This window comes from Cyanistes caeruleus, chromosome Z, assembly GCF_971803275.1.
Source record: "Cyanistes caeruleus chromosome Z, bCyaCae1.hap1.1, whole genome shotgun sequence".
NCBI classification, from domain to species: Eukaryota; Metazoa; Chordata; class Aves; order Passeriformes; family Paridae; genus Cyanistes; species Cyanistes caeruleus.
The window spans coordinates 41,194,456-41,209,126 of NC_141732.1; the positions used below are offsets into that span (position 1 = coordinate 41,194,456).

At 33.1% G+C, this 14,671-nt stretch overlaps 1 protein-coding gene across 23 annotated transcripts in view; it reads left to right on the forward strand.

The window, feature by feature from the left end:
• Positions 1 to 14,671, forward strand: part of LOC111941807 (contactin-associated protein-like 4) — a 207,361-nt gene that overhangs the window by 164,449 nt on the left and 28,241 nt on the right. For all 23 annotated transcript variants that reach the window (XM_086866886.1, XM_086866887.1, XM_086866901.1 and 20 more), the window contains 2 exons: positions 2,651 to 2,807; positions 5,981 to 6,108. In XM_086866886.1, coding sequence (XP_086723012.1) covers positions 2,651 to 2,807; positions 5,981 to 6,108 — 285 coding nt within the window. The remainder of the gene's footprint in view (positions 1 to 2,650; positions 2,808 to 5,980; positions 6,109 to 14,671) is intronic.

Below are 14,671 nucleotides of genomic sequence, written 5' to 3' on the forward strand. Positions count from 1 at the left end.
CTCTAGTCAAAATGTGGATTATTGACAAAATTATAATTGCTTTAAGAAATAAAGAGAGGTCTGATCTACTTAAAGAAAAGTGAAGTTATGTAGTATATTTAAATTTTAACTCTCACTGACACAGAGCTGGTGTTAAAAGACTTTAGTGTGAACATCTAAGCACTCCAAATACTGTGGAGGTAAAATCCTCATTGTTTACTGTTTTTTGAAAAACTAAGTGAAATTTTTTGACTTGTGCAGCAGAAACTCTTAAGATGCTAAATATTGATTCCTTGGCATTCTTTCCTACTAAGCAGAGAGAATATCTCTGCGTGAAGTCCTCTCTGGTTCTATGTCTAAGCTCTTTCTTTATACATTCTTTCTCCCTAATTATGGCATGGACATCTCTGGGCTTTTTAGACTGGTGTTCACTCTTGGAAGAATATCTGTTTGAAAATACCTCGACAGCAAAAAAAGTGAACCTGCTGCTTTAAGATGTCCCAATGAGCCTTCCTTTTACTGTGGGCTCCAAATTAAAACTATGTTTAAGTGTTCAAAAGCCTGGTTTGCCTCAAGCAGAAAGATTAAAGATTATTGTTTTATCCAAGGAGATTGCATGTAAATGTGCTAAAGTAATTCACTGTTTTTATTGTTATGCTGTTTATATTACATATCACTGCATATTTATAATATGCACATAAATGTGCTAAAATAAATGCCTTCGAAATGTACGAAGTCACCTGTGATAAGTCATCTAAAATTTAGTTTTGAATGCTAAGAATAAATAGACATGTGAAAGTTACATGAGACTTATAGCAATTTTCTAGAATAATTTTCTAAAATAATTCTTTTGTTTAAACACAGCTTAATCACTCTCATTTCTGCTGTTTATAATCTTCACTAGGGGTGCCTGAGAAATAGAAAATTTGATGATGGTTACATAATATATTTTTTGGAACATACAGTCCACCTAGTAATCTTTAACTGACTGAATTTTAGGAATGCATTTTATTCAATCCATCTGGATGGGACTTGCAAATGATATCATTAGAAAAGTCATTGGTTAATACATTTATGTGATCATTATGAAGAAATCTCTAATTATTTTAATTAATGGCTTTATTTTGCTTAGGCAGTACTTTCTGCCAAGTCAGGGAAAAAAATGTAGGCTAATCAGTATGAACTTGCAGCATTTCAGTAAATACTCTCTTCTTACCCTGCTGTATGAACAAATAACTGAGACCAGCTTTTAAACATACCCCAATGTCCCTAGTGAAACACTGGGAATGCTAATTCATGACTACAATATAAACCTAAGGCATGCTGTTAAAGCAGCAGAAATATTCTGCTTTTTACAGTCTTAGTTGTTAGAACCTTTTTAAAGTGTTGTCTGATAAATTATTTATACAGAGTTTCTGGGTTTTCTTCCTCCTGTGATGGTTTGCAAACACAAACACTGATATTGGACATTGATGCCATTATGCAAGCTTGACTTTTCGAAAAACTGCTCACACTGGTTTTTGGCCTGCTGGGCTGACAGTTGTGTGGTAATGAATGCAGTCAATATGTTCGCAATCTGAAAGATTGTCAGTGTAACAGAGGTTTTATCTAACAGTGAGGTTTAATAAGCAGTAGCAGTTGTAAGTAAAGTTGAGAGTAGAATAAATTCCAGCTTCTTCGTGGGGGCCAGGTGCTGAAAATGGAACTCCAGCAGAAACAAAAAGAAATGCATCCATGAGAAACTATAATTTAACAATACTTGATTTCTTCTCATGCCTTGACTTTCATACATCCACCAACCTTCTTCCATCTCATTTGAGATTGTTTATCTTATGCTTCATATTGTTTAGCTATTATGCGTTCTGTAGATATTTCTTCTGTTGCGATGCTTGCTTGGCAATATCTTTAAGCTTATTCTGCAGTATGGTAACATTAAGGAAACATACAGTTTTGTCATTTTGCTACAAACAATGCTGACTGGGGGCACCACAGAGATATGTAATAGTACAGGCTACCTCATTTCTGCTCACCACATATATCAACTTGCTTATGGGAGCAACATTAACATGATTTCTGTTGTCTCTGAGTATATAAATTCTGAATCTGCTGTCCATGACCTAGCAGCTGTCTTTGGGCGTTTCTGATTAACACTACTATTCATCTGCTTAAAGTTCATCACAGATGTGGGTAGTAGTACTCTGTAGTACTCTTGGTAGTGGGATGAGGCCATTTCTATGACTTCCCTCATTCAATTTCTGGTAGTTCCAACATATGAAATTGATCTTTATTTGGGAATATAAACTACCCTGATTTTTAGGATGATTATATCTCCTCTTTCATGGACCATTTTAAAATGAATTATATAAATGGGCTGCTTAAGATAAATTATTCTAATATCATGGCTGGCTGAACTAGGTACTGTGAGTTCCCTTTTCCACTAATGTAAGCAAAAATCTGTGACAATCACTTAATATGTGAAAACGAAGTATTAAAATGAATAATTACTTATCAAGTAAAGGTGAAAATTTATTTTTTTCCTGGTCATTTAAAGGTTTTAGACTTGAGCAGGGATTTTTGTCTTCTTAACCTTTTGGAAAATTATTTTGATGGGAAACCTGAGAGAAGTAGGAGACAAGACTGGGCACTGATTTTTCTCTAACCTGCTTTTTAGATGGGATGCCACTGAGCTGGTGGATTGGAAGAACCAATGAAACTCATACTTACTGGGGAGGTTCCTTGCCTGCTGTACAAAAATGTGCTTGTGGACTGGAGGGAAGCTGCATTGATTCCCAGCATTACTGCAACTGTGATGCAGACAGGGATGAATGGTGACTTTTTACTGTTGATTATTTACAGTACTTCTTTTGTTAAAAGTAAATGAAGAAAACATACAGACCTTAGCATATTTATAATACCAAGGCAGTGGGAAATCTAAGATGCCATATTGTCATCTGATTCTTTGCTACAGAACATATTTTTCCACAAAGTTATTGCTATGTATATTAGGTATAATTGCTAATTCTTTCACTCAAATTTTGGGGAAGTTCAATTTTGCAGAGACTTTCTAGTCCTCTAGTGTATTGCATGTTACAGATTAAGACTATAGTTCTTTACCACAACTTCAGTTAATTTTAGACTGCTGAACATGATTAAGTTAAAATGTTCTGTGAAAAAAGGTTATTTTAGCATAATTTATAACTACACTTTAAGGTTTAGCTTTTTTTCATCCTTTTTTTTCCATCTAAAACATAGACAATTAAAATTAATACTCTTCCTATCAATGAAGCAAAGCACCATTGTGGAGTCCTGTTCAAAGAAAATGAATGAATTAAATCTTCCACTTGTGCCTAAAATTCTCTGGTGTCATTTAGAATTACTTTCATATAAATAATATAATGGATGACTTCTTTTTACAATGTCAAATCTGAACTTGACTTTTCATTTAGTAGGATCAGATACAACTTTCTCAACAATGCAGTACAGGATTTGGTAAAGCAGAGGGACTTCTCAAATGAAAGCTCTTCTGTTGAAGAAACTTTTACAGTCTTAAAATTGTGAAGTCCATTTAAATTACATAAATCAAGTTCAGTGAGTACATTAACATGTGCATCTTAAAAAAATGCATCAATATCAATTTTTTTGAAAGTGGGAAAATGTAAGGAAGATACTTAGGAACAGCTTGACTTATGCAAAATTAAGCATTGCACCATTTTTTTCTTCTGAAGGTCCACCCTTCCTTTAAAGGACTGACCAGTGAGTTGAGTTGGAAAATGCTTCTTCCCTCAACATGGACAGGGAATTCAGCAGACACAGAAATGAAAGTACAAGAAAGAGTTAATCAAAGAACAATTCTTCACAAGCTTCAAAGATTTCTGGAGAAAAGAATTTGCTATTGCAGTAAAATTCACAGGGTGATATCTGCAATGTTTATTTCAATAAAGAGATAAACGAAACACACATAACACTAAGAATTTCCCTATTATTATGTTGTATGAAAATAAAAACAGTATGAATTTGTAACATGAAAATAAGTGCTAAAAGACAAATGAATTATGAGGAAAAAATTAGCACAGTTGCTCATACATGTAAAATATTCTTGCTCAGTTTTGTCATTTGTTCAATAAAGGTTAATTTATAATAGTAACATATTAGTAAATACAGTATATGAGAGGATTATATGCATATCTTTACATGCACATCCACTTCCAGTAAGTTGCTGAGATATTTATGAGAGTATTAAATTTAAAGAATAATGAGTCTGGGTTTATATTTCTGTTTGTATCCACTTTTGACACTTATAAGTAGAGGTTCTGCCCAGTAACTCCAGTATTACAGAGGTTACATGTACACTCATTTTGGTACTTGTGATTACCGTTGTATTTCCCTAGAGACTACTGCTTTGGATCAGTTGATACTTCTAGTAGATCTCAACTAGATACAGTTCACTGGGGGGAAAAGTAGGTACAAGCTATGCTTGTTTGAGATGCATTTTGATCATAGACAACTAGTTACACACTGTGGTTTTGAAACACTGGTTTTGACAGTCTACCTTTATAGTGAAATCTTATTTCATACATTGGACAGAAATTTAACTCTAAACTCCTTACTTGACTAATGAAAAACTTTACACCCCTAGAACTTTAGAATAGGATTGTTTTTAAAAAAAAACTGGTCCTAAAAATTTAAAAATTGCAACTCCTCTCCACAGAAGATAAATTCTATACGCTTTCCTTTTGTTTACAGCGCCATTTTACTGAAGCAAACACTTCTAGTGTTTTGAGGGATTTTCTTTCAGCTCAAAATTAGAAACCTGAAATATCTCACCTTATGAAAAATTAGCATTTATAAAAACCCCATGTTTTGCATTCTTCAGTTAAGCAAAATAGCTTACTAAAAAAATGTCCATTTTTCTTCACTGTGCTTCAAAACAGATGAACAGAAATTGTATGCAGGAGAAAGATGACGATGATAGGAAAGAGAGAGAGGAGAGGAGAAAAAAGTCACTAATTTTATTCAGCAAGAGGGTGGAGTCTCTCCCTATTGTGTTAGTCCCAGTGCACTGTGTACTGACAGACAAGATTGCTAAACCTGATGACATTCTCAGAGAATCATGGATTTCTTCCTGATGTATGTCTCATGTTTTATCTCTAAGTAGTGGAGCTTCTAGATTACTTCTCCACTCCGAGTTTCTCCTGTTTATTCTGAACTATTTGCTTTGCCCTTTAGAGGGAAGATTGAATGTATTGATTTGACAAATAGAATTTTCCAGAATAGTCCTGAGTAACTGAACATTTCCATGGGGTTACGGAAAGGAATTTTAGGGCCAAAACTGGTGCTTATGAAATTTAAAAATTCAGTTCTGACACTAAGTCAACAAAGACTTTAAACAAGGAACTAGGTCTAATATTACAAGTATTAGATGTCAGTTTTGAGTGCAGATTTACATATTTTCTTTTCTGCAGGTTTCATCTTTGTAGCATATACTGCTTTTCCTGTAGTCAGCATGACTTCATACATTTCTATTTGATTTTTTAAAATTTTTTCAGGGTGGAAAAAATAAAAAAAATAAAGGTTACTTGAAAGTTATATTAAGCCATTAAATATTCCATATTGATGATGGAGTAAATTAGAGATGCAGTATGTCCTCAGCAATATAAAGTGTACTTGCAAATTTGTCTTGAGCAAATTCATTGACTTAGGAAGGAAGTTGGGTGACCATTTATTCAAGAGGACTTTTCTCATGCTTGTGTAGACCAGCACAACCATAAAACTACCCACTTTCAATGAAATTCTTTCAGTCCTGTCAAATGAGCTCAGTATCAACTCCAAAATGTATGTTTCTATTCACAGTTTCATGTATCACATATATACAAACACATACAATATTTAGGCATCCTTTTTCTTTTTTTGATGTTTTCGTTTCCTCAGTAATGTGTCAATTATAATGAAATATTTATTGGAAACATTTAGGAGAGCTGTGGCTTTCATTTTACCTTTTCAGGACTAATGATACTGGCTTCCTCTCCTACAAGGACCATCTACCAGTAACTGAAATTGTGATCACAGATACTGACAGACCAAACTCAGAAGCTGCTTACAAACTGGGGCCTTTGCTTTGCCGTGGTGATAGTAAGTAACAGTTGAAGAGTTTTGCTAATCAGTGATGCATTTTGTCTGCAATAATTTTCAAAAGTTATTTGTTACAACCCTAAGATAAAATTCTCTAAAAATTTCATCCCATTCTTTTTGGAATTAGAAAAAAAACCCCACCATCATCCAGTGCAAACCATTGAAATGGTGAAAATGTATTTTTCATGATACGTATCAATAGTGAAAACATAAAGTGTTATAATAGTTTTCAAACAGATATTTTGCCTTATCCAACTGGAATTAAATTATGAATAAAGCATTACATGAAGGGGAATTCATAGCTGGTTACTGTGTCTTGGGGAAATACCCTTCACTGGCCATGCATGCATCCATCATAAAACATTACACATATTACCACCTCTGAATTTTTATGCAGCTAGGAAAACTATTCTGTGGGAGAGTTATTCGGTGTATGCAATATCGACATGCAAATTTTCAAGTACATGTAAGAATTTAAATTTTATAAATTTACACAATAATTCTAGGTTTATATTCTGAAGACATATTGTGGTAACCAGAATCATATATTTGTGCAAAACTGGCACCTTACTGAAGATTTGTGATGATACTTCTGTTTTTAATAATTTCCCTGTTCAATGAAAAAGAGAACATGTTTGGCTTATGTTCAATGGTAATGTTTTACACAAAATTCCATGTCTGCTACTGTTTGCAATCAAAAATTAGGGATTAGGAGAAGAAATGCTATAAACAAGCCCAAAGAACTCAACTGAAGAGTTGGATGGGCCATATTTGATATACAGTTGAGTAAGTTTTTACAATATTCAATTAAGTTAATTTTTTTAAATCACGTTACCATATTAGTTTTCATGAATTTACCTGTTATCTATAATAATTACTATATTTAACATACAATAGATGTAATAGTTAGAAATTTTTGTATTCTTTATGTGGTTTTCTTCCTTCATCATACAATGTCATGTTTAGTTTTCAAATTTCTTCAGCTTATATGATTAAGAGAAATACCAGTAAAGTACTGGTGAAGTATATATAAAAAACAAAATATATATATATATATTTATATATATATAAATATATTTATATATATTTATATATATATAAATAAAGTACTTATATTTTTAAACTCAGTCAGGAAAGTACATAGATTAAGAAAATATAAATTAGTATGTATTTATTTTTGTGTCATCTGCATCTTGTCAGGGTAATTATGCCTGGAAGATTCGTTAACAGATGTGTGTTTCAGCACTGCATTCTAATTTTCCATATGAAAATTTATAAGACTTAAAAATCCCATTGGGTTCTTTCACTTCACTAGTCTGACATCTGAATGTGAACTGATAATTTTTCCTACATATCATGAGGCTATGATATAGTATTATGGTTTAATTCAGCATGACAGGACCTAAGGAGGTCTCCTGCTTATAGCAGGATTAGCCATGAGTTGAGATCTGGTCTCTCAGTGGTTTGTCAAGCTGGTGTTTGAAGCACCCAAGCCTGCACTGCTTCTCTGGGCAGTCTCTTCCGCTGCTTGGCTGTCCTCAGTGAGAATTGCTTTTTACTTTAATCGAACCTGAAACTCTGTGCTTTCACCATAACCACTGCCTTTGATACTCATACCTTATACCAATGCAGAGATGTTGTATCTGTCTCTTTGATGATTTCCCCTTAGGTTTTGGAGTCTGCTATCAGGTTCCCCAAAAACCTTTCTGCTTCCCAGCCTGAAGGGCAGGACAACTGCTCCACATCTGAACCTTCTGGTGGCCTCCACAGTACTTGTTCCTGTTTATGAATGTTTTCTGTTACTAGGGGAAGGGAAATTGGAAGTCCAGTGCAGGTGTTCTCTAGCAAATACTGAACAGACAGGATAACAAGCTCCCTCAATCCACTGGCCATGCTCACTCAGCATACCTCCATTGTGGCCACAGACAATGAAGCCAGTGACAAAGACAGCAATGAAACAGAAGCACTTAAAGCTTTTGCAGTTCTAATTACTGGGGGGAAGCAGATGAATTCCACTACTCATCAACTATTCCCCACTATTATTAGTTAGATAACCTGACCTCAGATGTGACTGATCTTAAAACATGGAAGTCAACTAGCTTCCTCAGAGTAATCTCTAAAACATACAGACATTTCTGACACCCACTGACCTCCCCGACTTCATTTGATGTTTGCTTAGTCTGGCTGATTGAATTGCTTCAATATTTCACACTGATGATGAATGATCACAGTATTTCTAGACAAGCTGTGATAGAGAATTTAAAATAGCATGAGAACAAGCACAAGAACTCAGTCTGAATGTCAGAGAAATATTCCTGTAATGTCATACAACATTACAGCGTTTGACTTCGAAAAGAAGTAATTTTGAGCTGAAATAAGCTCAATGAAAAGATTTCAGAATATAACAGTTCATTGTCATAATACAGCAAAAACCTTAAAATAAGAACATTGATTTTGATTGTTAAATAATGCAATTTTTCTCAGTCATTTACGTTATAAAGACAGTACGAGAAGAATGTATTTAAGGCAGTAAGAACTAAAGTTTGATAAAACACAATTTCTGAAGGAAAATGATTATATCATAAATTTTGACATAAGCCCAAAGTGCAATTTGTTAAGAAAACCACAAATTTTATGCGTGTATGTAATAAAATACCTAAATAGAAGTTATTATATAATTTATGGTATGCTATATATAAAATTAGATTATCAAATAAATATTTTATAGCACGATATGTAATGAAGTCCAGAGGAGGGCAGTGAGGCTGATGAGGTACCTAGAGGGTAAGTCACAGGAGGAGAGCAGAGGGAGCTGGGGTTGTTTAGCCTGGAGAAAAAGAGGCTCAGGACAGACCTTATCATTCTCTACAACCATCTGACAGGAGTGTGTAGCCAGGTGGGGATCAGCCTCTTCCCCCAGGCAACCAGGGGCAAGATGAGAGGACACAGTCTCAAGCTGCACCAGGGAACATTCAGGCTGGACATCAGGGGAATTTCTTTATGGAAAGGGTTGATAAGCATTGGGGTGAGCTGCTCATGGAGGATATGGAGTTATCATCCCTGGAGGTGTTTAAGGAAAGACTAGATGGGGCACTCAGTGCTATGGTCTAGTTCACTAGGTGGTGTCCAGTCAAAAGTTACACTTGATGATCTCAGAGGTCTTTTGCAATGTAATTGATTCTGTGATATATCCTACATATAAAATTATATATACATAGGAAATTATACATATATATATATAATATGTAGACTATATTAAAATATATTAATATAAACACTCATAATCAATATATTATGTCTTACAATAAATACTGAGTGTAGGACTTAGATCTTTTTTTCTAATGGTCATTATATATGAGCAGTAGATTCTATAATGAATATTTTCTTTAATTTTCAGTTTTGCAGTTAGTGTAAAGAGCTATGACTTGCAGTAATTTCTGAGTTCTACATCTTAATTTTCACACTAGAAAACTGATGAAGTTTAAACTATCTTGCCAGGCCACTGCTTCTAGCAACAATTTGAAGTTACAGAAGGAAATCAGACCATTTCTAAGACTTTTTTTCTAACCTTACATTGCTGACACCCATGAGGGTCTAATTAAATATACTTTTAATCACATTTAACTTTGGATAGGTGAAGAATGCAAAAAAGGTCGAGTGGCAAATACTTGTTTTTCACTATTGAAGTGCTGTCAAACAAGGAAGAACAGGTATTCCTAGACTCACAGTGTGATTTGAATACTCTTGAAAGACATCATTGCTTCTTTTTGCTTCTGTCGCTCTCCAGTACTAAATGATACAATTATATTTCACAGAGGATGTTCTTTATTAAACAGGTTTTTGTTCTATCTGACAGACATAAGCTTTTCAGAATAACTGACTAGAATACTATGTAAAAACATGGAGGAGAAGGTTTGCTGGTATTTATAATACATTCAGTACTTCATTAAATGACTCGAATCTAAAAGATCATAAATTCTTATTGCATCAATAATCTATTCCTTGTAGGACAGCTAGTTGGGAGGAAAAGAAAATTGCTTATGCCCACAGCAAAATAAACTAGAACCATGAAAAATTGGTTGAATTGAATTGTCATAAACTATGCACTCCGCTGAGTTTCCAAGTCAGAGTTACTTATTTGAGTGCTTCTGAAAAGTTATGTATTGAATGCAGTCCAGCAGAAGTTGCCTATTCATTGTTGCATATTTTTTAATTTTCACTCTTTTATTTAACATTCCATTAGTGTACTTGGCTTCTATTTTTTTTCAGGTTTTAAGGATTGATCTCTTTAATGAGGTATCTCACTTATAAGAAAACCAAACCATATTAGTCAGAGCAAAGCAAGAAAGAGTAGCCTTCTGTAAGAAAAAAACCCCCCAAAACTAAAACTAAAACTAAAACTAAAACTAAAACTAAAACTAAATATAAATATAAATATAAATATAAATATAAATATAAAGTTTTAAAAATTGCATTCAGATGTTATTGACTTTTTTCAGCATTTGTGATAAAGTTACCTTGCTGTATTTATAAGATGCCAAGGTACAATTAAAGTGCTAAAGATATTCAAGAAGAATATGGCCATTTTAAAAAAAAATTAGTCAATAGTATTTGGTGACATTCAGCGCCACACATACGAACAGCACTCATACTTTTCTATCACCTTCAAAATGAAGTACTGATTTGTTGCTGATTCATTTCTATAATCCCTTTTCTTCTCTACAATACGTTTAATAAATTGCATGGTAGAACTGCTGGTATCAGATTGAAAAATATATCTGAATATAATGAAAGTTAAGATTAACATTAACATATATGAACTGAACAGGGTAGCAGGAAAGATTTTGAAGCATATGAGAATGGATAAAGTCTTTGGTACATAAATAAATAGAAATTCTATGATTTTCATGAAAAAAGAAAGAGTTATCTCCATTATTTTTGTCATTATTAAAGTAAAAGCTAGATGTTGAATAAATTCCAATAGAATTAGTTAGTATGAGTGGATTAAAAAAACCCCACCCTTCTATGCTGGCTGTTTTTTATTCGTGTTCTTTTCATTACAAGAGCTGGGTAGACATATTCTGATTTATCACTATGAATTTCCAGTAATTAAGGATATGTAAATAAATCCAAAATACTGAAATATAGCTAATTTGACAAAATTATGTGCATTAACTTATATTTTTATTTATATGTATATAAATAATTTATATTATAGATTATTTGTAAATAACTTTAAATATTAATTTATTAATAATCGATTATTAAATTAACTAAATCAATCTGTCAGCATAAGGCTGATTCTTGGGCCCAAAATAAAATTTATTATATAGATATTAATAAAAAATAATATAAAGATACTATAATATATTGTAAAGATAATGTATCATTCAAATAATATATTCAGATTCAGACAATATATAATAATATAATAATGTTCAGATAATATATTTGTTTCAAATATGAATTTAAAAATCAAATAAAGATAAGGGTAATACTGGTGAAGAGACTGACAGACTCAGATAAGGGATTTGATGGAGTGTCATTTACTTGGCTGAATAAAAAAAAAAGTAAATTCAGCTGCAAAATGATAGTGCAAGCATGTAAATTTAAGCAGATAATCCATTCAATGTGAGTTCTCTGTTTGACATTTAAATGAAGAAAGAAAAACCAAATAGTGTAAGCTGTGGATGTAACAGAGACTAACTGTATTAACCAATTGTGAATGATACCTTCAATTAAAGCAGCACAGAAATTTCTAATTTAGCAAAAAAAATCTTTTCCATCTCTCTTCACTACTCTGAGAAATCAGGGCATGTCTTTTACTTTCAATAGCAGAAGTATTTCTAAACTGTGTGTTAAACTCTTCCCCCTTATTTAGCTTTATATAAATTATTATTAATTCATATTTGGTCTAACCTCTGTCTAATCAATGTTGTTTTGGTCCTCTGGTTCCTGCATAAACAAGAGGTTTAATACAAGTCTGTGATTACAGTTTTACAATATACGAAGAGAATGTAAGGTTAAAGGCTAGCGTTAAGGAAGTTGAGGTTCATTTCTTAGTGAAAGCATTTAAATCTCTTTTCTGAATTTGGGCATAATCTGAGGTGATGTGTTAAACTTAAAAGGACTTTCATAGAGGAAGAAATTTCAAATAATGTTCTTGAAAGCAGGAAATAAAATCAGAAAACTATTATTTTTGTTTGGGATTTAGAGTTAGACTGTGTATGAATACATACACATGCACAAACTGACAGTAAAAACATTTGTAAATTTTCCATAAATTGTAATTTTTAATGCAATCAATTGAATGTTTTTCCTAGACTAAGTTCTCTTTTTCAGAGAAGAATTGATTCAGGGAATTTATATAGTTTGTGTTATATCAGATATTGAACTAGATGATCACAGTTTTCCCTTCTGGTCTTTTATCTGTGGATCTTACAGTTAAAAAAAAAACAAAACCCAAAGTACAAAATAAATTGTTTGGCAACATGAGAGCTTTATTTTCTCAGCCTCAACTCTCAGTGTCCCTGCTGACAGAATGAAGCAACCATTGGATATATCACAAGGAATTGATACAAATGATGAACAGATTTCAGTTTTGAGTGGGACTTGAAGAGTACAAATTGAAACAGCACAATTGTTTTGAAGAGGCTAATTTATCTGTCTTGTTATTATTGTCCCTTTTTTATTTTACAGTTTTGAATTGGTAAGAGTAGTTGATATATCCCAAAAATGTATGTAATTTTTTCAATAAAAATAACTTTATATATAATTTTTAAGAATAGGATCTTCATTCTTTTTACTCATTTTACTGCTTAGATAAAGTGCTAAATAATACTGATTTCTTAACCAAATGGTGTTTGGCAGTTCCAAAAAATTAAATGAGAGACTGTGAGCCAGATGTTGTAAAGTGAAGAAATTCTTTTCCCTATCTGATTTGCAACAATATTAGATACCTTGTAATATATTTTTCCTAAGCCTGTATTTTAACCTGCTTTATTGATAGCGTATCTTTACATTCATAAATCATACAGTTCTTAGAGCTGAGAAAAAGAATAGACGAGAAAAGGCAGTAAATTAAGAGAGAAAATATTAAATATCCTAGCCCTGCCTTCCCCCAAGGACTCCATTTTGATTTACAAAAATCATTCAAATGCTTCATTGAAGCTAATTGTATCATTACTGGACTGTTACTGCCACTGTTGTCTGTCTTCTAATTACTGGCAATGTTGTACAAATTTTGTATAAATTACAGTATTAAACTTCCTATTGTGTGTGAATTACTGGTAACAGCCATCCCATTATTTTAAAATAGCTGTGATACACTTGAGTCACAACTATTGTGAAGTTTGCTCTGTGGGAGTCATGACCTGAAAGAGCTGAGGAACATGGGCTTAAAACTGATGCCAATATGTAAGGCTGCTTGTTTTGTCTGGTAGCACTTTTCACAGGTCGGTAACTTCAAGAAGCCCATAAGGCAGCACAGGAGAGCGAGGTGCAAAGCTATAGGTTCCCCTCCCAGACCGAGCCATCTGTTCACAGCTGCCTTACCATGTAAATGTTGTCCTGATGGCTGCTTTAACTTGTGATAGCTGGCACTATTCCTGAGTGTCAAAAGTGACAATGAGCAATTGACAGAATATGTGTGAAAATCCTGCCATGCTGCTTTTCTAGGGTTTTCTAGGTTTGGGATCCAAAACCTTCCTAAAATGGTAAAAACTCGGCTGGAATGAGGGAGTGGGCTTTAATTTTACTTCACTGGCTGTGGACTAGGCTTCCAAATACACTGTGTTATAGGGTTTGATTTTGCAGGGAAGAGAAATTTTCAGGTTTTTTTTCTTTTTCTTTCCCCCTTCCCATCCTAAAAGCAGAGCATGGCTGGAACAAAACTCAGAGTTTTGAATAACTGTGCAACCAAGATCACAACATTATCAGGAAAACATGCAATGGGTGTGGTCAATTAGATAAGAAAGTATTGAATGCTTCATTTGGTTTAGAAGGCATTATAGCTTAATAAAGAAATACTGATATATCTGTGAGGATTCAGCAATATTAACAAGGTACTTCTAGTTGAACACCATAAATGAAGATTACATCTTAGAAGAGGGTGATATTAGAGATTTTACATTTGCCTTTTTATAATCAATAACAAAATTTTGCAAATTATGATTTAATGCTAGCTTAAAAATAATAAAAAAACCCAAAAAAAATCTGTGCTTGTTTGTTAAATTTTTCAATTTATTTCTTTGCTTTCTTCTACAGTAATTGCAAGGATAGTTGTCCTACAGTCTTTGAGATATCTGGTAAATTTCACTGGACTTCAATGATAACAAGTTTATTTTCACTGATATGTAAAAATAAATTTAACAACTCTCAAAGTTATAGTTTGTATGAACTAATCCTAGAGTTGTAAATATTGGAAACGACCTTTAATTAAAAGTCTTAACTGTCAGCCTTGCACCACCCCCATGTTCACCGTTGAACCATGACTTCAAGTGCCATATCCACATATTTTTTGAACACTTTCATGCACTGTGACTCCAGTCTGGGAAGTCTGTTA